This window comes from Danio rerio, chromosome 20, assembly GCF_049306965.1.
Source record: "Danio rerio strain Tuebingen ecotype United States chromosome 20, GRCz12tu, whole genome shotgun sequence".
NCBI lineage: Eukaryota > Metazoa > Chordata > Actinopteri > Cypriniformes > Danionidae > Danio > Danio rerio.
In genome coordinates, this window is record NC_133195.1 from 3,391,077 (window position 1) to 3,413,847 (window position 22,771).

Sequence of the window (22,771 nt, forward strand, 5' to 3'; positions counted from 1 at the left end):
GAATGTTGCAGTTGAAATGGAGACTCATCAGAGCAGGCAACGTTTCTCCAATCTTCTGTTGTCCAGTTTTGGTGAAGCTATGTGAATTGTAGCCTCAGTTTCCTGTTGTTAACTGGCAGAAGTGGCACCCAGTGTGGTCTTCTGCTGCTGAAGCTCATCCGCCTCAAGGTTGGACGTGTTGTGTGTTCAGAGACGCTCTTCTGCAGACCTCGGTTGTAACGCGTGCTTATTTGAGGTACTGTTGCCTTTCTATCAGCTGGAACCAGTCTGGCCATTCTCCTCTGAACCAGTAAGTAAAGCAGTATGTGCTAACGCTTGAATAGGCTTGTCACACACTCAAGAATGTATTATTATTTAAAGTATAATAAGCAGGAAAACTGGGATGCAGCCATTTTCATAACTGGTCCTTTTTCTGTGACGCTATCTTAGTGATTCAGCACTGCTGGACCTAAATAGTAGGGGTGTAACGATTTATCGTTGTACGATTTATTGCGATGCAAAAATGTCACAAAATGCATTGTGGCGTTATGACGATTTGATTACGATATGACGTCCGTTTTCTCTTATTTGTTGAGCTGTTTGCACGTGAGCTACGTTCCACCTGCTGTCGCACGTGAGTTCAGATTGCAGAAGCAGTAATGTTAGCAGACCAAGATGAGTGGAGCTGAAATAGAGGATGACCCATCCTCTCAAAATCAGACGTCTGGCAACATTTCGGTTGTACAGTCATTGCTTTAGACTCGTCCGCTTTTTGACACGCATACTGGGTCAAACATCCTAAGTTTTAAAGTCTTCACAGTGATTTACATACTTTGCACAGCGACAGGGATACCTCCTAATGGTGTTAAAAGAGTCACATACTGTATTTATAAGGTACAATTCACCCTAAAATATCATTCTGTCTTCATATAATGTTCCCGCCGCAAAATCACACATGACGTGAGCTGACCGAGAGCTTTTACTACAGAGGGCGGACTTTGATAGGCGCGCGCGTATGGCAAGCCGTTTTAGCATTTAAACCTTTGTTCTGACTATCCATAAATATATTTAGAGATATCTCTAATTATATTTTGACTAGTCACAATTGTAATTAGAGATATCTCTAAATGAATTTAATTAAATATGAATTAAATACCTGGAAATGTGGATTTTTTTTGCACACACAAAAAACGCAAGTGACCAAGCAAAGCCTTAAGCTCTTACTGTTAAATTCAATTGAATAGAAAGCTTATTTTTTTGCACCTTTACTTAAATTGTTCCTTAATTTTGTCTCTGTCATTTCAATAATATTTTTAAGAAGTTTTTAAATAGTTTTATTTTCCAGAGACAGGCCTGTGTAATTTATTTTCTTAAAGAAGGTTCAGTTTAACAAGTTGAAACAAAAGAAATACATAAAAAATAGTTTACTTGGTAAAATTTGCATTTCAGTTTAATTTTCAATTTTTATTCCTAATATCGTGATACATATCGAATCGTGAACATTATATCGTGATAGACATCGTATCGTGAGCTCAGTGTATCGTTACACCCCTACTAAATAGACTAAACAATGTGATAAAAAATAAACCACACCAGATCTTTTAAAATAAACATTTTCAAACATTTTATAATGTGAGATTAAGCATTTTCCAAAGCATGGACAAACCCCTGGATATGATAAACCATTGAAAATGTATAAAACAGCCAATATTGACTAAACCACTGTAGAGCCACAATCATACAGAAATATAGCAAAGCAGTTCCTCCTCTCCTGTACATCACTGCGACTGTCAATGCATCCATGAAGCAGATCAAGAAGTCTGGTCCACCAATCTGGCGCGAGTATAAACAGACATCTTTATTCTACCTTCTCGTTTTCTTGACACTCTTATGCTTTCTGGCCATTCCAAACTTGTTCTTGTTGAAATTTGCCTTTCTCCGCCGGAGAGTTTTGACATCTCTACCACAGATCCAGTCATTGCGTTGAGCTTCCCACTTCAGCTGCTTAACACCTGGATTGAAGAGACCGTTTCAAAAGAGATCAGTTTAACCATGCTACATATTCATCTCTAAATGCTGTGCATAAAGTAATTTTTCGTTTGGTTCTTTATCAGTACTCACCAGCTTTGTCTGCATTGGACATTGCATTCATGCCGCTGTTATCAAACTTGAGACCTGCGTTTTCATCCAACAGACAGCCAAACTGTTTAGAAAGGCAAATATTGATCAGCGGTTCATTCAAACTAAAGTCATTTCAATCTTCTCAAAGACACTGAAATGTTTACAACTTAATACTAATTAAGTGTTGTCAGGATACTGGAATTCGGTACCAATCGGTAGTGAAATTTTAAAATTGTCCATTTCAAGCTAACATGTTGAGCACTGTTTGATTTGTCATTGTGTTCACATGCTCAACAGAAATGACTGTGATTGGCCGTGAAGGTCATCAGTTCACATATCTCGCCACTGTTTACTGAGTGTAAACACAGATACAGGGACACTGGAGTGTTTCAAAGTCATGTTGATCAGCTGGTTTATCTATAAGCTGACATAACAGCAATCCGCTGATGAATCGCGGCTTTAAAATCCTTTATCTGTGGTTAAACTCAGTTAACACAGAAGTCATGTCTATAGTTAAAATCAAATACAAGGCTCAACAATAAGGACTGCCCAATGGCCTGTGGGAAGCGTGCGAGGCGCTCGGGACAGTAGACAGGATCGTTACTGGCCAGATCTATGATGCCTTGTCATAAAAGTTCAATTTGCCTGCGACTATTTGTCAATTGCGTACAAATAGAGTCCTAGAATCGAGAAACAGTTTGTGCTTTTAAGCCTTTAAATGCTACCTTCTCTGTTCAGTTCCTATTAACTGATTGTTTGGTGTGAGCATGTCTTTTTTGTAACCTGGTAAAAACCAGTACAGGGAAGTGATGGCAACATCAAATGTCTTGGAAGTAGACATTTACGTGGGTACAACGCAACAATTTGCTCATTATAACTTTATTATCATTTTAAAAATTTTAATTTCTAGATTCAAACACATTTTTGACACAATATTTAAACATAAGAAATAGCTATTGACTTTAACTTTTTTTTTTTTTTTGGTGGGGCAAGTAAAAATCTAAACTGCTGGCCAGTAGAAAAAATCTTAAGCGTTGAACACTGAAATACCTTCAATACACTGCCACAATTGTGTGTATCTTGCTTTACTTGAAGTAACTGATTCAAATTTCTGAAAATAGTGGACAGAAATACACAAGCACACAAAATAAAATGGGTACAGACTAGTTTTGAACTGTGATAGTGTTACCAAAAACAGCTCATTTAAAGGCAAATGCTGATCGCATAAAACACTGATCTTATTTAGTTCACCGATTAAAACAATCTACTCGTGACATTTTTGAAACCATTTACCTCTTCAGCTGATGCAAACACTGCTTGGTCCTTCATCTTTCTTTTCTTTTTCTTCTCTCCATGTTGATCGCCTTAAGAAAGAAAAGTTCACAGACATCAAGGTCCGGTTAGAAGTGCACATTTGAATCGTAATCTACTGAAATACCCTGTACTAACTGCAGGGCTTTACACAATTGCTCATCCAATATGCAGAGACCTCTGCTGAATTCATTTGATCTGAAAAGTTTGTGGTCTTGGGCGACGCAGTGGTGCAGTAGGTAGTGCTGTCGCCTCACAGCAAGAAGGTCGCTGGTTCAAGCCTCGGCTCAGTTGGCGTTTCCGTGTGGAGTTTGCATGTTCTCCCTGCGTTTGCGTGGGTTTCCTCCGGGTGCTCCGGTTTTCCCCACAGTCCAAAGACATGTGATACAGGTGAATTGTGTAGGCTAAATTGTCCGTAGTGTATGAGTGTGTGAGTGGATGTTTCCCAGAGATGGGTTGCGGCTGGAAGGGCATCCGCTGCATAAAAGCTTGCTTGATAAGTTGGCGGTTCATTCCGCCGTGGCGACCCCGGATTAATAAAGGGACTAAGCCGACAAGAAAATGAATGAATGTACACTGAAAAGGGTGAACAAACATGAAACCTTCATCCACCACAGGACAGTCAGTGGACCCAAACACTCCCTGTTTAAACTGATATTAAAACTTGCAAAGTTGACACACCTGCTTCAGCATCATCTTCTACGTCCATGAACTCTCCAGCTTCGTCCTCACATTCATCTTCAAAGTCTTCCATGCTGCCCAGAGAGACCTCTTCATCATCAAGATCGTCATCATCATCATCGTCGTCAGAATCTTCTTCTTGATCTTTAGCTTTCTTAGACTTAGCCATCACACTGCTGCAGAAAAAAATTAAACAAACGGGGGCATTTCAGCAGTTTGTAAATGTAAATTAGCCCGGGATAAGAATCCAACTGAACTGATTAACTGACTAGTCAGTAGCTTATAGGGTACTGTGTGTGTGTTTGTGTGTGTTTGTGTGTGTGTGTGTGTGTGTGAGAAAATCTCCAGAGGAGTGTTAAGGCCAGCACATTTACCTGCCTGATGCTGCGTTCACACTAGACGCGGAACGCTCGTCAAGCACGAGTGATTTACATGTTAAGTCAATGCAAACGAGCGAATAGACTTACTGCGGTGCGATACGCGCGAATGACGCGAATTGTGCGGGGGGAATTGAGCATTTTGCGCGTTTGACGTGCTTAACGAGCGTTTCGCGCGAATCTTTCGAGTTCGAAAATCTGAACTTCAGCGGACATTCGCGCCGCGTTAACCAATCAGAAGCTTGCTCTTGTGGGGGCGTGATTGTGACGTAGAACCTGTTGATGGTGTCCCGGGGGAAATCCTCCAGCCGACACCAACAACAAGTCATCAAACTGGGCTTGGCTCAGTCAGAAGCACCGTTGAAAGCCTCCGTGATCCAGGTTCAGTTTCTGAAGGAGTTTATAAGCTCACAGAGCTGGATGCACCTCTGAAAGGATGTAGTGGACCCAGACATGGTTCTAAACGTATCGACGCTGTTTTTCAGCCTTCATAAAATACATAAACACTGTTATTTTCTTCATAAAATCCATGTTAGCCTTTTAGCAACGAAGCGACAGTCACCGGGCAGACAGAAGCCCTGCCCATCACGCAAATCCGCGTCTGTTCTGAAGTGAATTTGACGCGCGAATGAAGCGAGTAAACTCAAATGTTCACGTGGCAATTTACGCGCAAATATCGTGATTTATCTGCGCGTTCCGCGTCTGTTGTAAACACAGCATGACTCTGAGTCTGTATGTAATTTACATATTAAAACGTGGACATTTGGAAAGGCAAATGTACATTTTTAAAATTTAGTTTTCATTTTGCAAGCTAAACTTCGCACATGTTGTAGAAAACTTTAATGCATTGACGTTTTATATATTGAACTGCCGTTTTGCATAATACATTTTGAAATGAGCTTCGTCACTCTTATGCATTCATAGGTAGTGTCAAGGTTGTAGTGAAAAAAAAAGTCCCAGGTGGCAGGTACTGTACACTGCAAATTTTAGATAGTAGATTTAACTACCTTAGAGTTCAAATTAACACTCCCTCAGAGTTTATATGGGAACCACTATAAAAGCGTTTAAATAACACTTTTGAAAGAGTTAACATTATCAACACTGAGAGAGTGTTAATTAGCAAACTCTTATAGTGTAAAATATATGCTAAATTTACGGAAGAATACCAGCAGCTGTGATTGCCAGAATTTTACAGAACTGTTTAAATTTACGGAAAATAACCTTATTTCTTTACTGATGCAATGTTCAGCTTACAAAATCATAGCTTAGTGCACAAAAATGTAAAGTCATTGAATGCATTAATGTGTCCATGTGTGATTACAATTAACAGATTTTCATTGCATTAGTAACTACACAGTTACACAAAAGAAGATGCAGCACAACATCAGATATGCTCAGTTCATCTTGGACTTGAACACAGACGCTACTATCCTCCACAATGGTGACACAAATAAAAGTTTGCCTGTTTTTTTTTTTTCCCTTTCTTGATTTTACGGAAAAATAACGGCAGCTGTGGTTGCCAATAATTTACTGTTTTTAACAATTTTACATTCATAAATTCAATCTACAGAGTATTTCTGTTAAAAATACATTCCACAGTCTGTATTTTTCATTGAACACAGTGGGAAATCCTCTGTATCATGCCATGCAGCACAGGAAAAACGCCAATAGTGGAGTAAACTGCATTTGCAATTGCGTAATCTACATTGAACATACCTCGCAAAGTCCAAGTCATCATCCTTGAAATCGGTGAAAAAGCGGTCTCCTTCATACGTATCTGATAAGACAAAATGTGGGTCAGTTTTTTCAACACAAGTTAAATAGAAAGGTACAAAGACTGTGTTGATCGTAGGGCCTACCAAGCATCCTCTCAAATTCATCATCATCAACATCCTCCACACTTTCGTTGTCCTCATTTCGTTTAGTCTTTTTCCATCGTTTCTCCTCATCTCGCTTCTTAAAGTACCTGAGTAACAAACACAAACACATTAGCACTACTACTATTACTACAACTGAACATGATTGGTTGAAGCTTCTACTAACCTGTAGAAGAACACCTCATCCACAGGTATCTGACTCTCCTCTTTGGCCAGATATTCTTCACTGTTAACTGCATAAAAGATAAACGATATTTGTTCTCATCACCCATTACAAAACCAATGTTTGTTTTTATTTTTGATGTTACATGGCTTTATGTAATGTTATATTTAATATCCCCCAAATTAAATGCACTGCAGAAACAGTTTGACAATACATTTGGTAAATACCGAAGCTTCATAGTAGAAGCATTATAGTATTTCTACAAGGGCTGCACAATATATTTTTTTTTTAGCATTGAGATCGCAATGTGATCCTCCATAATAGTCACATGTCAGGATATGCAATGCTGAGTTTGTATCATAATTTAGCATTTGCATGTGTTTTTGATGCCTGGAATTGTATAATGATTTTAAAAGCCTTCAGGTATGGGAAATTGTACCATTTGTGACTTGAAAGGTGCAGTAGGTGATCTTCCACAATGCTAACAGCTTAGCATAAATCTCTGAATCACAGTCCCTCCCATGCCGCCTAGAGCCACGCCTCCTTAAACACGAGCACCGCAGAAGAGCCCTCTCTCATGTGTTAAAAGCGACGAGTGCTTGTCCGATGGTGTGCAAGCCAAACTGACATGCTATTTCAGAGTGAATATTTAGAGTTGCATGGTGAACAATATAGGGAGACACTAGGCGGAATAGCGGTATTTACTTGTGTTTTGTTGTTAAACTAATTAAAATCTACATCATCGATGCTGTAAAAGGACCTTATGAAACTGAAAATAGTCTTATCAATCTTTCATCGGAAGATTTTAGTGGCTGAACAACACTTCTGTGATGATATAACCCATTTGTAACAACAACATCTAACGTTGCATCAGCTTAGCGTGAAGCTAAAACAGTTTTAAAACAGAACATTACCTGTCTAAGAGAAATCCTTCAGACATGGTGTCATCACTTCTCCAGCGTGCAAAGCTAACTCCAATATTGATTCAGGTTATTAAAAGTTTTGATTCAGCAGGTTTTTACAGATCGTGCGCGCCGCGGTCGGCTGAGCTGCATACATACTAAGGGTGTCACGATCCTCCAAATTCTCGATTCGATTACATTTTCGATTCTAAAGGCACGATTCGATTTTCGATTATGAATAATTAATTAATTAATGACCAATTAATTATTTGTAGCCTACCGTTTAAACTACCTGACCTGCATGGTCTTTGTTTTACCCATAAACAAATCATACAGTAAATGAATAAAGGCAAGATACACACATAATTACCACCTGTCAATCACTTTTTCTGCGGGACTCGTGAATAGGCAGTGATCTGTGTCGTTATAATGGCGTCGGTAAAAAAGACGCACAACCAACAGGAACCAGCCAACAGTATCTGAGGTGTTCGCTAAAATTACAACGTACAACTGAGTGAAAGATTGAAGCAGTCCTCTGACTGCCTGGACCTGCTGTCTCGAGCGCATGGCTGTGTGTGTGTCTGTGTCTGTGTGGTTACGTGATGTGCATTTTCAGAGGTAGAGAGGAAGGAGGGCTGCTCAGAAATGCTTCACGCCACTGTGGATGTCAAATCGTTGTCGTTTTAAAATGCCATTTAAAAACAAAGACAGTGTAAACAGGGCCTGAGTGTGAACTTTTCGCGAGCGGATTTGCAACGGGGGCGGGCGGAGGATCGCGATGCCGGTGTTGTCTATCGGACGAACCGTACGTAATACGTACAGAGCAGAGCTTGCAAAACTGTGTTTTTTTTGTCGACAACACGAACGTTGTCAACATAACTCACTGGAAATCCAAAATGCTTCCACACCGGCGACTTCATTGAAAGAGGAGAGGGTTAAATTTCTTTCGACGGGTCTCCTGCTTCTGCAGTTTAACAAGCACTTCAACAAGCCTGTTTTTTTCCCGCTTGGCAAGCCAAGCTGATGTGACATGGGGGCGTGGCAGCATCGACGATTCTTTTTTTTGATTCGATAATCAAAATTGAGCATAAATTTCGATCGATTTCGATTAAAAATCTAAATCGTGACACCCCTAATACAAACAGCTGCGCAGTTGTTCAAATCTGCATTTGCTGACAGACAGATTGGGCTACTTATCGGAATAATGAGAGATGTCGGTCCGACTATTTAATTAAATGAACATTTTTTACCCAAAATATAAAAATACATATAAACACATTTAGATCATTTACTTTAATCATTATTATTAGACTGTGAAAAGACTTTCAACCAGCACAACAACAAATGCTTCTGAAGACGATCCCCTACTGCACCTTTAACATTCATGAATTTGATTTAATTATTTTATTTTATCATTCAATTACTGCACTTCAATACTAATGAACTTGGGAAACGATAAAACACAATTACAGTTTTATCTTTTTCTTGGTTGCATTAATAGATTATGCATAAAAATACAGAAAAGCACTGCAAATAGCACAGACTACAATCAAAATGTGTTGGGAAACCCTAAATCATGTTATAGATTGCTTATTAGATTTCATGGAGATGCAGTCTCCCTGCAGAATCAGCCAAATAAATCATCGCAATATCGTGATGTTCTACACATGACTATTTTAATTCTGGGTGCACACACTGCAGATTAGATAAACATTATAATAGAAAAATATGAACTTATTGATATCTATACAAGTATCTGCCATGTGATGGACCTAATTATTGCTAGCTGTTCAAATTGTTCATATCCTGCATCCCTATAGAAACTAAACGCACAACACAATGCAATAAAGACTTACCAGGTAATGGCTGCACATTACCGAATGTCCTCCTGCACTTAGGCTGCATCACAATAGCATCTGTGTTTTCTAGAATGCAAAAAATACATTTATACAAACAGTTTCAAGACCAAAACTGTGATATTGTAGAGCTTACTTACGCTTTCCCTTTGCTTGCTTTGGATTCCTAAAAACAAAGCGATCCAAGAATCGCATAAGTGTAAAGTCCTGAAGTGGATCTCCGGTGTACACTATGAACTCTCCCTGGTGGTTGAAAAAAAAGGCAACATAACTTGTCAAGACTAACTTTGATGCTGGATTGGGAGAGCTGGGCCAATACTTTAAAAGCGAAAACTATTGCATAAATGACAAATAGACAAATGTTGGCTTTCCTTAAATGGTAGCACTTTAATTTTGACTACATGCTGACTTCAACCCAGAGAAAGCAGTTACCTGCAATATGGTTTTAGCAAAAAGAGCCACGGAGGGATGGAAATGATGAGACAGCTGAAAGAAAGAGCATGACATCAGAGAAAAGATCTTGGGCAGAATGAGAATATTGGAAATATCATGTGTCTTGGTACCTTCTGAAGTTCCCAGAGGGCTGTGTGATCAGCCCCACAGTATAAAGGGTTTCTGTTCATGGGATCATAGATTGCCTTATTCACACCACCTAAGAACAAGAGAAGTTTGTAACTTACAGAAATGATTATTAATTGATTAATAAACATTATTTGAATTTGATTTTGTTGAATGGGATAGCCCCTTGAGATGAATCATCTCATTTTCGAGGGGGTCCCTAAAAAGTTCATAAATCAAACAGAGTACAACACATCATAAAGTACATATACTTGACAAGACAAACAAACAATCAAACAAGCAGCACACTCCACCTGAAACACTTCCCACAATCTGAAGCCTAAATAAGCGAAAACATTTAATCAAAAGTACAAACTATTTGATACACAAATAAATAATAAACATTTAATTTAATTTGGAGCCAATATTAATAACATTTGCAAGCTGTTTCCAAAAAAGAAAATAAATTAGCCCTGAAAAGACGAAATGATTTAATTGATCTAAAAAAGGAGGGGAGATTGTTCAAGTCGGAAGGAGCTTTATATCGAAAGGACCTACGGCCACTTTCTGTAGAAATTCTGGGAACAAAAAACAATAATTCTGTTGCACATGACGAAGCGAATATGATGATGTAAATGGAACAAAAAACTGCTTTAAATAAGAAGGGAAACTAAAATAAACACATTTAAAAAGAAACAAATACCAATGATACTGTCTGCGGAACTTAGGTTGAAGCAAACCAAGTGTTTTGTATAATATGCAATGATGGGTTCTGTAAGGACATCTTAAAACAAATATTGTAAAAAACTATTGTCAAATTACGTCACAAACTTACAACATAAATAAATCTTTTCAAATAACAATGAATTTCTCTTTTTATTATTATTATTTAAGGGTTGTTTACCCAACAATGACAATTCTGCCATCATTTACTCATTCTCCACGTTTCAAACCTGTTTGAGTTTCTTTCTTCTATTGAACACAACGATATCGGGAATAATGTTACAAAATAAGCTGCCATAATATTTTGTTCCATCGATGTCAACGGCTGCTGGTTTCTAACATTTTTCAGAATGTCTTGCCGCTTCTGGACACTGTTAACATAGGGCCTCCTTTTGGCACAAAACCGTTTTAACTGGCAAACAATGTAGCCTAGTTGAGAGCAAGCATCAGTTTTTACTGAGATTGTGTCTGTCATATATAGCTCTTATGAAGATTTAAACAGATGCGCGTGCAATGATGCTTAGTTTTGATGAGGCGCCTTTATTTTGAGAATTTTAAAAATTCTCACGTATTTGTTGGCAAACAGCCAATTCTCAGCCCATATTTGCTCCTAAAGGACTAAACCTTTTTTTGGATGCTGCTTTTGTACCAAACCATAATAATTAATATCACATGTTGACATCAACTGTTTCTAGGAGGTTTCAGGTTTCCCGAATTGTTTGAGAACTGTGAGTGCTCTGAATCAGGCTCAGGCACGGTTCAGTTGACCGGTTGGAAGAGGTGTGTCAGAGCACGGTTCACTTGGGCTTTGGCGCGGTACGCTTGCAGTGTGAGTGCAGAGCGTGCCTGAGCCCGAAAATGAAGACGAGACGTGACTTTTAAGGGATTGTTTCATTTGGATTTATCAATCATTCTTACTGTTTAATGAACGCGAACTTTCATAGATTATTAAAGGCGCAAACGCCTCACTGCACGACAGCTGCACCTTCAGCAAACCTCCTAATTCCTGCAGCACAAGGACTTTATTTATTAGCGTCAAAAGTGGCTGATCTATTCGGCGAAATATTTTACTATGTGTCACTGCATCCCAAACGACTAAATTGATATAACTAAAGAAATTTCCACTGTGCTGAGTAAGTGCTGACCCAAAAATGGTATGGTGCAGTTTTGTATGTGGGAGGCCACCCCTTTTGCATACAGTTTGCATTTTTGTTTGTCTACAATGAAACGCAACACTGGAGTTTTTTTATCTAAAACATTTCTGCAGAGTTCCCAAAAGAGTCAAAAATCATCTGTTTTAAATTGAAAATGTACTGGTGTAAACATGGCAGTGGACGGCAGGAGTAGTTTGACTAGCTAAACTAACATGAAAATGCAAAAGAAGCATATACTGTTGGGTCATGCACACTTTGACAATAAGTCAAAGTAATTATCAAGGGAGTGCAGTAGGTTTACCTTCCAAATTTTGCTGATGTACCCATGATGCAGTGGGCTTCACATGACAATGTTTTGTAAATGGTTTTCCTTTGTCTTTTTCATCATTCACACGAGTTTCCGCAGCAGTGTCGTTATCATCTAGATCCTCTTCGAGGTCTTGATAGAACTCTTCCTCTTCTTCCTACAGAAGGATTATTGATAAGCAGTATGAAACTAAACCATCAGTGCTGCACAATGCAAAGGCAAGGAGACACCTTTTTAAGAGAGACTTGAGCTTATTGCTACACAAACTGACATCCTGTCCACTAATATCTATTGTGCTATCAGGGTGGGTTATAGTCAGAGTATGCAACACAAGTCATACAACCCCTCCTCTTTTCTGATTTTATTCTGGTGTGACCAAATGAAGTCCATTTGACATTTAAGAAGCGACATGACTGTATACAGGAGCTGTACCATGAAGCCAAATTAGCTGGCTTGTGAGATAAGTTTCATACAAGTTTTCACTAATCTTGGATTTTAAATAACATGAAGGCAACTCGACTTTAATCACTCTTTATTCAAATGGTGTTTTGGAGAAGCTGAACTAAGTAACCTTCATGGTACCTAAAATCCAGAATTGGTGCTTCAAGGATAAAGGCCCATGGTCTTCAATGAACATCTCTCTGGTTCTTAAAGGTGCTGTAAGACATTAGCCCCTTTCACACATACAGACCTTTCCGGAAAATTGCCGGCAATTTTCCGGAAAGCTTGTATGTGTGAACAGGTCCTTTTTGAAAATACCGGTAAATTCGTTCTGGCTATTTTCCGGAAAGTGAAGTTGTAACATTACCTGCAATTTGCCGGAATGCTGCGCTGTGTGAATGCAGAAGGTTTACCGTAATAAGCGCGTGCACGTCTAGAACGTGCTGACGTGAGACATCTGCTTTAGCCAATCAGAACAGTCAGACGCATTTACGTCCGCACGGTTTGTGAGAATAAAAGCCTTTGAATATTTTTCCAGACACATTTAGCTGCTAGATGTTAGTCAGATCACGTTTATATGTTCTTCTTTATGCCAACTGTGTAAATAATCATCGATGAGATGCTTATGATAAGCCGGTTTGTTTACCTTTAAGCTTTGCGTGTGCCTTTGAAACAGCCTGTGAGCGCCAGCACACGCACATATTATGAACATCTCGACATGTGAAAGTGATCCTGCGAAAGTTGTTCACAATATTGATCATCCACAGAGTTTGTAATTTAGTCAAATGTTTACAAACACAAGCGCAGCCGTTTAAAGCTCATTTGTGGTGAATGATGTCAGAATTTACCGGTATTTTGGAATGGATGTGTGAATGCTCTTTTCCGGAAAATTTCCGTAACGTCCTCGCCTGTGTGAACAGCGCTTTTTTGAATATACCGGTAAAGTCGTTCCGGAAATTTTCCAGATATTTACCGGTATCACTGTGTGAAAGGGGCTATTGACTCTAATAAAGCATAAAAATACCATAATATGTTTGCAGATATTTAAGAAACATGCCAAGTGAACATTCTTGTTTATCTGAAAAGCAATGCTGCAGTCAGATATTCTGCTTTGAAACGTGCCGGAAAGTCTGTCTTTGGTTTGGTCCATATAACCTGCCCAATGCCAGTTTAGCCAATTATATATCAGCACCCCGGGTTGCCTTGGTGGAGTATTTGATTTATTTAGTCATGAAGGCTCTCAAAGCATGCGAAGACTGAAAAAAGCACATGAGGTGTACCTGAAGTGATCATTGTCAGTTTTCTGTTGATCAGCTGTTAGAAATAAAAGCCGTTTCTAAAATAATAAACTTCAGGTGTTTGTTAGGACAAAAAAAATATATTATTTTATATTATATATGAAAAATATTCCTTCTATTGTTTATATCAGCCTTTGTTGGTGCTGTCAATCTGTCAACCTGGGGTCCGTTCTTCGTACGTGGATTACTCAATTAGCTGGATTTGGTTATTGACTATTTGACACGATCCAGGATCGTTTCGTTCTTCAAAACTGATCTGAGAGTTGTTGCCATAGCAACAGTTCTGGTAGATCAAACCTGGTCGGGAGCAGGTTCAATTCATATAAACAAGATTAGATTGGGTCAGTTCAATCAAAGAAAATACTGAAAGTATGTACCGAAATCTGATATTTTCTTACAGTAGTAGTTATATACATTTGGGAAAATAGTAACTTTTTAACTATATATATATATATATATATATATATATATATATATATATATATATATATATATATATATATATATATATATTGTATTATAGTTCCTAAAAATTTGGGTCGCGGCTTGATGAACACGTAAAAATGTGGGTCCCATGGCTAAACCAGTTGAGAACCCCTGTCTTAGATCATTTAAGCAAGGTATGAAGAACGGACCCCTGCTCTTGTGTGTTTCGAACCAGGAGTGCAATACCTAGTTCAACCACTGGGGGTCAAATGTACATACAGCACCTTCAACAGTAATGTCACTAAACTGGTGTCATAGACAACTTTGTGGCGATCAGGACATGGTTTTAATGCTATCTTGCAAACTGTGATTGTTTCTAGTAAAACTAAAAAAGTAATTCAAAGATGCCAAACTTGTGTTACTGTTGTATGCTAATGTTATTGTTCTGAAAAGTCAAGTCACCCACTTTTTCCAGTGTTATTACAGAAGACACAGGTAATCAGACTACATAAACAGCCGGCTACAAGTGCATGTGGAGACTTACCCCCTGTTCTTGTAGTAGCAGCTTGAGGCCTGGCTTGTCCTTCATCACTTCCGACACAAGGAAAAGTGCACCGCATACAAATTCAGGAGTCTGCTCACAGCTGACCTGAAGAAGCCTTTTCACAAATGCCTTCACACGCCTGAGAACTATGTCAGCCTTTAGAGATTTATACAAGAGGTTGAGAAACATACTCTTTCTTGAGCTTGAAAATAATCCTGGGTCCAACAATTTCCTGAGGAAAACAAAGGTTGTACAAAAAGATTACAATCCTATATTGACATTGCAATCTATGCACCTTTACTAGTGACATCCATATAACAGGCTCTCTGTAGATTTTATTAAAAGTACCATATACTGCATCCATTCAATAAGTTAGATTTCTCTCTGATGTCTAAACAGTAGGTATGTGGCTTAGGCAAGTTCTAAAATTCTCCAGAATTCTGATATTTTAGCATTTTGTCTTAGTAGCACAAGTCCAAACATGCTTCAAACCAACAACCAACTTCCAAACTACGGTCGTACCTAAAAAACACGTACTTTCTCCTTTAGAGCGGCTGCTGTAAATGGTGTGGCAGTAATGGTCATATTACAGTCTCACCTACAGCGAAAGTATTGAGCTACTGAAACACTTTCAATACTTTATATATTTTTTGCTAATGGCATCTTAAAGACGACTCTCATATGGAGAATGAAGTCACATCAATTGCTCAAGAGCAATTTTTTTGTGAGAGTAAAATTCTTAATGATTTTTAAGGGTCAGGGGCCTCATGTATCAACACTGCGTACGCACAAAAACTTTGCGTACGCCAGGTTTCACGCTCCGAATCGCTCACGTTTGGATTTACTAACGATGAAATGAACGTGGGAATGTGTGCAGCTCCACGCCAACTTCATGCCTGGCGTACGCACATTTCTTGTGCGTGTCTGTTTTATTTCCATTGGCGACTCCTAAAGGCAGTTGTGTTAAATTGCACTCTACAAAGTGTCTTTGAGCCATGTGATGGCAGCTGTATGAAATGGGTTTATCCACATGTCTAGCACGTATATAAGGTTTCCATACCATGCAGTTGACCAGCCAAACATTAAAGCACAATTCGCAGCGATCGCCGTTTTTCCCAATGTAATCAGAGCGATCTACTGCAAGCACATTGATATAAAGACACTATCTGAAGATGAATTTGCATGCGTGAATCAGAAACATTTCCATTCAATAAATGTGCAAGTAAAATATGATGCACAAACTTATTGATGATTCCTACTTGTCTTCCTCGTGATGAAGAGTATAGGCAAAATCTGATATGCAGCGGGAAAAAAAAAAAAAGAAAAAAAAAAGAAGAAAAAAAAGTTTGTCAAGACGCTGGATTCGAACCAAGTTCATGCTTGAACGTGTCAAAACATGTAATCGTACGTTTTACGAACTACACCACTCACGCACTTAAAAACGCTGCAAAATTTTACACCTATAAATCGCACTATTTCTTTTTTAATCCACTCAGTGCGATGTTCAGACTTAACTGTGTTAACCGCATCAGCTAAACTCTCCCACTCTATTTTTTTCTTTTGTTGTTAATTTCGGGGGACAAACTTGCAAATATCACCGTTTTTCTCCGGTCTACCTCCGAAAGCAGCACCTCCAATTCACATTCTGTTCAAAGATTCTCTTTTTTTCTTGCTTTTGCCATTGCTTTTTTGTTGGGTTTTGCCAAAGTAAAGTCATTAGCATATTCATACGGGGGAGGAGGCAGGGAGGGGTTTTGCGCTCGTGCATGTTGTGCTCAGCTTCACATTCATTCGGATGTACAAAAGAATATGCGTGAGATTCGGTGATGCAGTGTTTCATACATCTGAATTTTTTACTGCGTACGCACATTTATGTTTTCTTTGCATACATGTATTTCTTTGGTTGTCAAGGGCGCCTTTAAAGATATGTTTTCTGACATTAAATGACGATGTATATTGTGATGTATATTAGGGCTGTAACGATACGTGATATAAAAACGAAATCGCGACACTCAGATCTACGATCCGGTGTCACGGTGTGATAAGGGAGAATCGTGACACACTTCCAATAACGTCACGCCTGCCTACAAAAGTTGAGCTAGTTGAAGAAGAACGTTAGGAAACATTTTTTTTTTTTTTTTTTTTGCTCGACATTACGAGCACTGCGTTTAGCCGGGAGAGCTCGCGCGGAACTCTTAGTAAGGGACCATCTGAATTTGTCAGGAATATCAAAAACCAACTTAACCCCGCTTGACAACCGACAATGGCAGAAACATTGCCAACGCTGTCGGACGATGATTTGCTCACACTGTTAATGTGGCTGTGCAGAGAGGGATGGGCGTTCACCAGATGTCCCGACTCCTCGGCAGAGTAAGGAAAGTTGTCACGTTTTTTCACTGCAATGTTGACATGACGGTGTTTCTGAAGCAGAATTTTCAACTCTCTTAAATCCAACGAGTTTGGTTTTCTTAAGAGAAATAAGTTGTTTATTTGTTTAATGTTTACTTGATTTGTGGTTTGCAGCACAGGCATTAAGCCTCAGTTACCTCAGTGTGAAACAGTAGCCATTTAATTTACTTTTTCTATGTAAGAGAACTTGATTGAAAAAGAATTTTCAACATGCTTGAATCATCTCCACAATGAAGTTTAGTTCTGTTTGGTTTTTCAACAGTATTTTGTTACAAAGAAAACAGAAGTGTTATAGCTTTGGCTATTTATTTATTTTATATATGGCTATTTGTATTGTTAATAATTTGCATAGCTAATATTGTTCTTTGATGTTCAGTTTATAAAGATTTTTCAAATTTTATTTAATAAGAAAATATTGTTTTATAAATATTTTTTTCCAACCCCCACGACAAAAAAAAAAAAACGTGATACGAACCGAATCATGGGTCAAAAATCGTGATAAGAACCGAATCGTGGGTTTGGTGTATCCTTACAGCCCCAATGTATATTAAGGGGTGTCACGATTCTCCAAATCCTCGATTCGATTACATTTTCGATTCTAAAGTCACGGTTCGATTTTTGATTATGAATAATTAATCAATTAATAACGAATTAATTATTTGTAGCCTACCGTTTAAACTACCTGACCTGCATGGTCTTTGTTTTACCCATAAACATATCATACAGTAAATGAATAAAGGCAAGATACACACATAATTACCACCTGTCAATCACTTTTTTCTGCGGGACTCGTGAATAGGCAGTGATCTGTGTCGTTATAATGGCGTCGGTAAAAAAGACGCACAACCAACAGAAACCAGCCAACAGTATCTGAGGTGTTCGCTAAAATGACTGAGTATTTGTGTGAAAGTAAAAGATGAAAGCAGTCTACTGACCCGCTGACTGCCTTAACCCGCTGTCTCATGCGCATGACAATGCGTGTGCGTCTGTGTGTGAATAAGTGTGTGTGGTCACGTGATGTGCGTTTTCAGCGGTAGTGAGGAAGGAGGGCTGCTCAGAAATGCTACACGCCAGTGTGGATCGTTGTCGTTCTAAAATGCCATTTAAAAACAAAGACAGTGTAAACAGGGCCTGAGTGTGTATTTTTCGCGAACGGATTTGCAACGGGTGCGGGGCGGAGGACCGCAATGCGCCTATCGTCTATCATCCCAACCGTAATACGTACATAGCAGAGCTTGCAGAGTTTTTTTTTTTTTGTCGACAACACGAACGTTGTCAACATAACTAACTGGAAATCCAAAATACTTCCACACCGGTGACTTCATTAAAAGAGGAGAGGATTTAAGCTCTGTCGACGGGTCTCCTGCATCTGCAGTTTAACAAGCACTTCAACAAGCCTGTTTTTTTCCCGCTTGGCAAGCCAAGCTAACGCGACATGGGGGCGTGTCAGCATCTACGATTCTATTTTTTGATTCGATAATCGAAGTTGAGCATAAATTTCAATCGATTTTGATTCAAAATCAAAATCGTGACACCCTTAATGTATATCATTATCAGAATATGAAATGACATAAGTTGATTGAATCCTAATCTTAATGTTTAAATCTAACACCTGACAATACAGTTAATCAAAATCAACTAAAGAGCGATAACAAGCATTGAACATGCATTTAAAAAAGCATTTAGGTTTACCTGTAGAGTGCTACATAATACCGATCTGAAACAGTCTGTTGAGAGTCCATGACTTGAAAGAGCAGCATGAGGGCTTGGACGGCAGTGTTGAATTTGACGACATGCACCACTTTAAACAGCGTGTCCAGCTGCTTGGATACACTGTCATCCCCAATCTTAGCGTACGGATAAGCTCTGTTCACTCCAGTTAGCAGAGCGCTCAGCATCTTCGATTCCATATTCTTCTTCTTAACACATGCATTGAAAAACGTGAAGTAGATGGTGATGAGCCTGGCAGCCAAGTCTGCTTCATCGTGGCTCAGAATCACTTGATTTAGGAAGCATGCGGCATAATACTGAGCCTTGGGGCTGATGTTGGATCTGAACATGAGGCGCTCGATCTCACAGCAGATCACCGTCTTCATGTTGGGATGTTTGTGAAGCACCGTTTCTAACAAGTATGAGGCTTTTGAGGCAGTTTTGTATTCGGGATCCCCTAATTTGTTGACAATCTGCACGAGAAGCAACTTCTCCTGCTCTGGCTGGTTGCACAGCAGCTCATAGGCAGTGGTAAGCGCTCGCATTTTGGTGGCCTCGACCATATCGTGAGCAAGTTCATCCAAAGTGACCACAAAATCTGCAATCTGAAGCTTCAACTGGTGCTCAAAGTACCAGAGAATTAGCCTGCGGTCCCTGGTGTCCTTGTTGCCACTGGATTTTTCCTCCAGCTCCTCAAAAGGATGCTGAGAGAACGTCCGAAGCTTGCGGGTTTTTGGGAGGAGGTCAGACAGCAGCAGTTCCTTAAGGGTGTCCAACGCCATAAGTCCAGGTCTACGACTTCCTTTCTTTTTCATCATGGACACGAGGCTCTCGATGTGCTCGAGACTGTGAACTGGAGCATCCTGAATCAGCACGGTCATAGCTGCCATCCTATCGGTCATAGTTCCTGTGGACACTACGGTCTTCATCCAGGCAGAGTTGGCACCTTTCTGAAGGCTCTTCTTGCTTTTGTAGAGGGCAGTTTCGTTCTCGTAGAGCTTCTGAGCTAAAGCCTTGTACTGACAGGTCAGAGACTCATTTTGAGCTACAGACGTGCCTTCTGAGGTGTACTCGATATCGAACCACTTCCCCCCAGGTTTAATAAGGAGAAATTGCCTTGGAATGAACTCAAACAGGTTTGCGGGTTTTTGTTTGGCCTTCTTTCCAGTGGCATTGGCAAGGTTTGTAGACTGAACAGACGTCTTCGTCGCTTGTGTTGAGGGGGTGACTTTATTTTTCACATTAGGTGCTGCATCCTCTTTTACTTTGGAACCTTTTGCTTTTTTTCCCTCCTTTTGAGTTGGCTCTGAGGATGCTGGGTCCTCTTCATCTTGGATGATTTGCTGATCTGCATATGCACGGATGCCCAGCTGTTTTATGAAATCTTCCAGCTCTCCCTCCTCTAGATCATCAATTATGACTTTTTTCCCACCATTTATGAGCTCGGTAGTGTCGCTGATGCCAGCCAGCATGACATAATCTGCCTGTGACAACAAAACAATATGACTTATCAGACAAACATAAAAAAACTCACACTTGTAAAGTAACTTAGTTAAAAAAAAACGTATAACCATACCATGGAATGTAACTTAAAAGCCAAACAAGCTTGTCCATCGATGGAGGTAAAGGTTTTATATTCGCACATTCAGACTTTCTCCCCTGCTGAAAAATCCAGCTTAAACCAGCCTAGGCTGGTTGGCTGGATTAAGAGGGGTTTTGGCCATTTCCAGCCTGGTCTTAGCTGGTCAGGCTGGAAAATCACCAGCTAAAACCATCTAAAACCAGCTTGACCATCCTAGTTTAAGCTAAACATAGCTGGTTTTGGCTGAGCTCCCAGCCTGGCTAGACTAATCAAGCTGATTTTAGCTGGTCATCTTCCAGCCTGACCAGCTAAGACCATGCTGGAAATGGCTGGAAACCAGCCTAGCAATGGCCAAAACCCCTCTAAAACCAGCCTGGTCGACCAGCTAAAACCAGCCGACCCACATAGGCTGGTTTAAGCTGTTTTTTTTCCAGTAGGGTCCTTAATATAATTTTAGTAGTGTTATTTGCAAATTCTAAATAGGGAAATCATATTAGCCGCAAATGATTATCAAAGTACACCATTGTTTACAGTCAATTAGATGCATGTTGTTTTGAAGTCATACTAGCATGCTAATTTTGACTGAATATTCAAATTAGCGTGGTAAACAATATAGAGACAGCTAAATGAATGAATGTGCGAATATAAAACCAACTTTACCTTAATTGTCCATCGTGTGTTGTCACGCTCTTATGACAGAGAAAAAAACACGTGTGTGTTTTACAGTCTATGGTGGAAACGTTACACATGCTAACGTAAATAAACTCACTTTCGTCCCGCCCAAACGCAGCACGTTGTCCAGCGTGAGCTCGTCATCCTTTTTGTCATTTTCGGTGTGATCGCTGTCTTCAGCATCATCAAAATCCTCGTTCTCAGCGTCCATGTTTTCTCTGCTTTTCTGACACGAGTGTTGATCGTCCACCTCCATGACCATTTAGCGCATGCTTCGTCGTTCACTTCCGTCTGTGTGTGCGCGTGTGTTCTTCTTCTTTGGAGCTTAACGGCAGCTGCCATCCATAAGTTGCCTCACTGCCATCTGCTGTTTTCACTTCGTTGTTATTTATTATATTCGCTCTTCCAGTCCAGTCCTCCTTAAATAATTAAAATAAAAATTATCTTTGTTGACCTAAACTTATAATTTCCATAATTTTTTTTAAAATTATATCCTCTATTCTATGCCTACTTCACATCCATACTGAAAAATAAAACAGCTTAAACCAGCCTAGTCTGGTTTTAGCTGGTCGACCAGGCTGGTTTTAGAGGGGTTTTGGCCATTTCCAGGCTGGTTTCCAGCCATTTCCAGCCTGGTCTTAGCTGGGCAGGCTGGGAGATGACCAGCTAAAACCTGCTTGACCAGCCTAGCCAGGCTGGAAGCCCAGCCAAAACCAGCTACGTCCAGCTTAAACCAAGCTGGTTTTAGCTGGATTTAGCTGGTTATTTTTCAGCCTGACCAGCTAGGACCAGGCTGGAAATGGCTGGAAACCAGCCTGGAAATGGCCAAAACCCCTTTAAAAACAGGCTGGTCGACCAGCTAAAACCAGCCAACTAGCATAGGCTGGTTTAAGCTGGATTTTTCAGTAGGGATAGCTGATATTTTTCACATGATATAAATTTGTGTCTGACTGTTTCTTTCAACTAATTCTTTAAAACAGTTCAACATTTCATTTCTTTCAACATTCAATTCATCGCACAATCTAGTGGGGTATATTCACAAGGACTTTTAATTTCAGTCAGCCAGCCCCATCCGCTTGTTAAGTGGTGACGTGTTTGTGACGTATGTATACTGTTTCCGGGTCCAAGCCACCATTCATTTGAGTGGAGAAATCATTCGTTTATGATCACGTTTTATTCCTATCACGCATTAAAATTAATTTTACATAAACTCATAGTGTACACAACAATCTCTGGGCTTGCTGCATAAAAAATACCAAAAATTTAACAATTTTTAAAAAAATGAATCACTTGGCATCGGATATTAGGCATGGACATATATACTGCGATCGTGATTTACAAAATTATTTAATCGCTTTGCAAACGTTTATTATTACCATTTCATGAGTCTCCCGATTCAGTTGAATAGAGCGCTTGGACCTGGAAGCCGCTTCGCATGACGTCACACTTAACAAGCGGATAGGGAATAGGGTAAACCCAGCTAGAAAAATTCATGTGGCTCAAATCTGGCATGCACCAGTCACATACCGCATGGAATGATGGCACTTGGGCGGTCCGCTCCTGTTGGCCAGATCTGGGCCACAATTAAGCCATAGCAACATCACATATCAGCCAGAATTCAACCAAATGAACCAGAACTGACCCTTTTCTGGGCCACAGTTTGCTTTTATTCTGGCCCAG

At 39.6% G+C, this 22,771-nt stretch overlaps 1 protein-coding gene across 1 annotated transcript; it reads right to left on the minus strand.

Annotated features, from left to right (window-relative positions):
- Positions 1–1,578: 1,578 nt before the first annotated feature.
- On the minus strand, positions 1,579–21,411 carry cebpz (CCAAT enhancer binding protein zeta). Its single transcript, NM_001017745.3, has 15 exons — positions 21,189–21,411; positions 18,820–20,321; positions 14,719–14,950; positions 12,004–12,166; positions 9,831–9,919; positions 9,700–9,753; positions 9,408–9,510; positions 9,268–9,336; positions 6,513–6,579; positions 6,329–6,435; positions 6,186–6,246; positions 4,093–4,268; positions 3,394–3,464; positions 2,101–2,182; positions 1,579–1,991 (listed from the first exon to the last, which is right to left on the minus strand). The coding sequence occupies exons 1-15, from the start codon at positions 21,351–21,353 to the stop codon at positions 1,843–1,845; spliced, it is 3,090 nt and encodes a 1,029-aa protein (NP_001017745.3). The 5' UTR covers positions 21,354–21,411; the 3' UTR covers positions 1,579–1,842.
- Between the last annotated feature and the right edge of the window lie 1,360 nt (positions 21,412–22,771).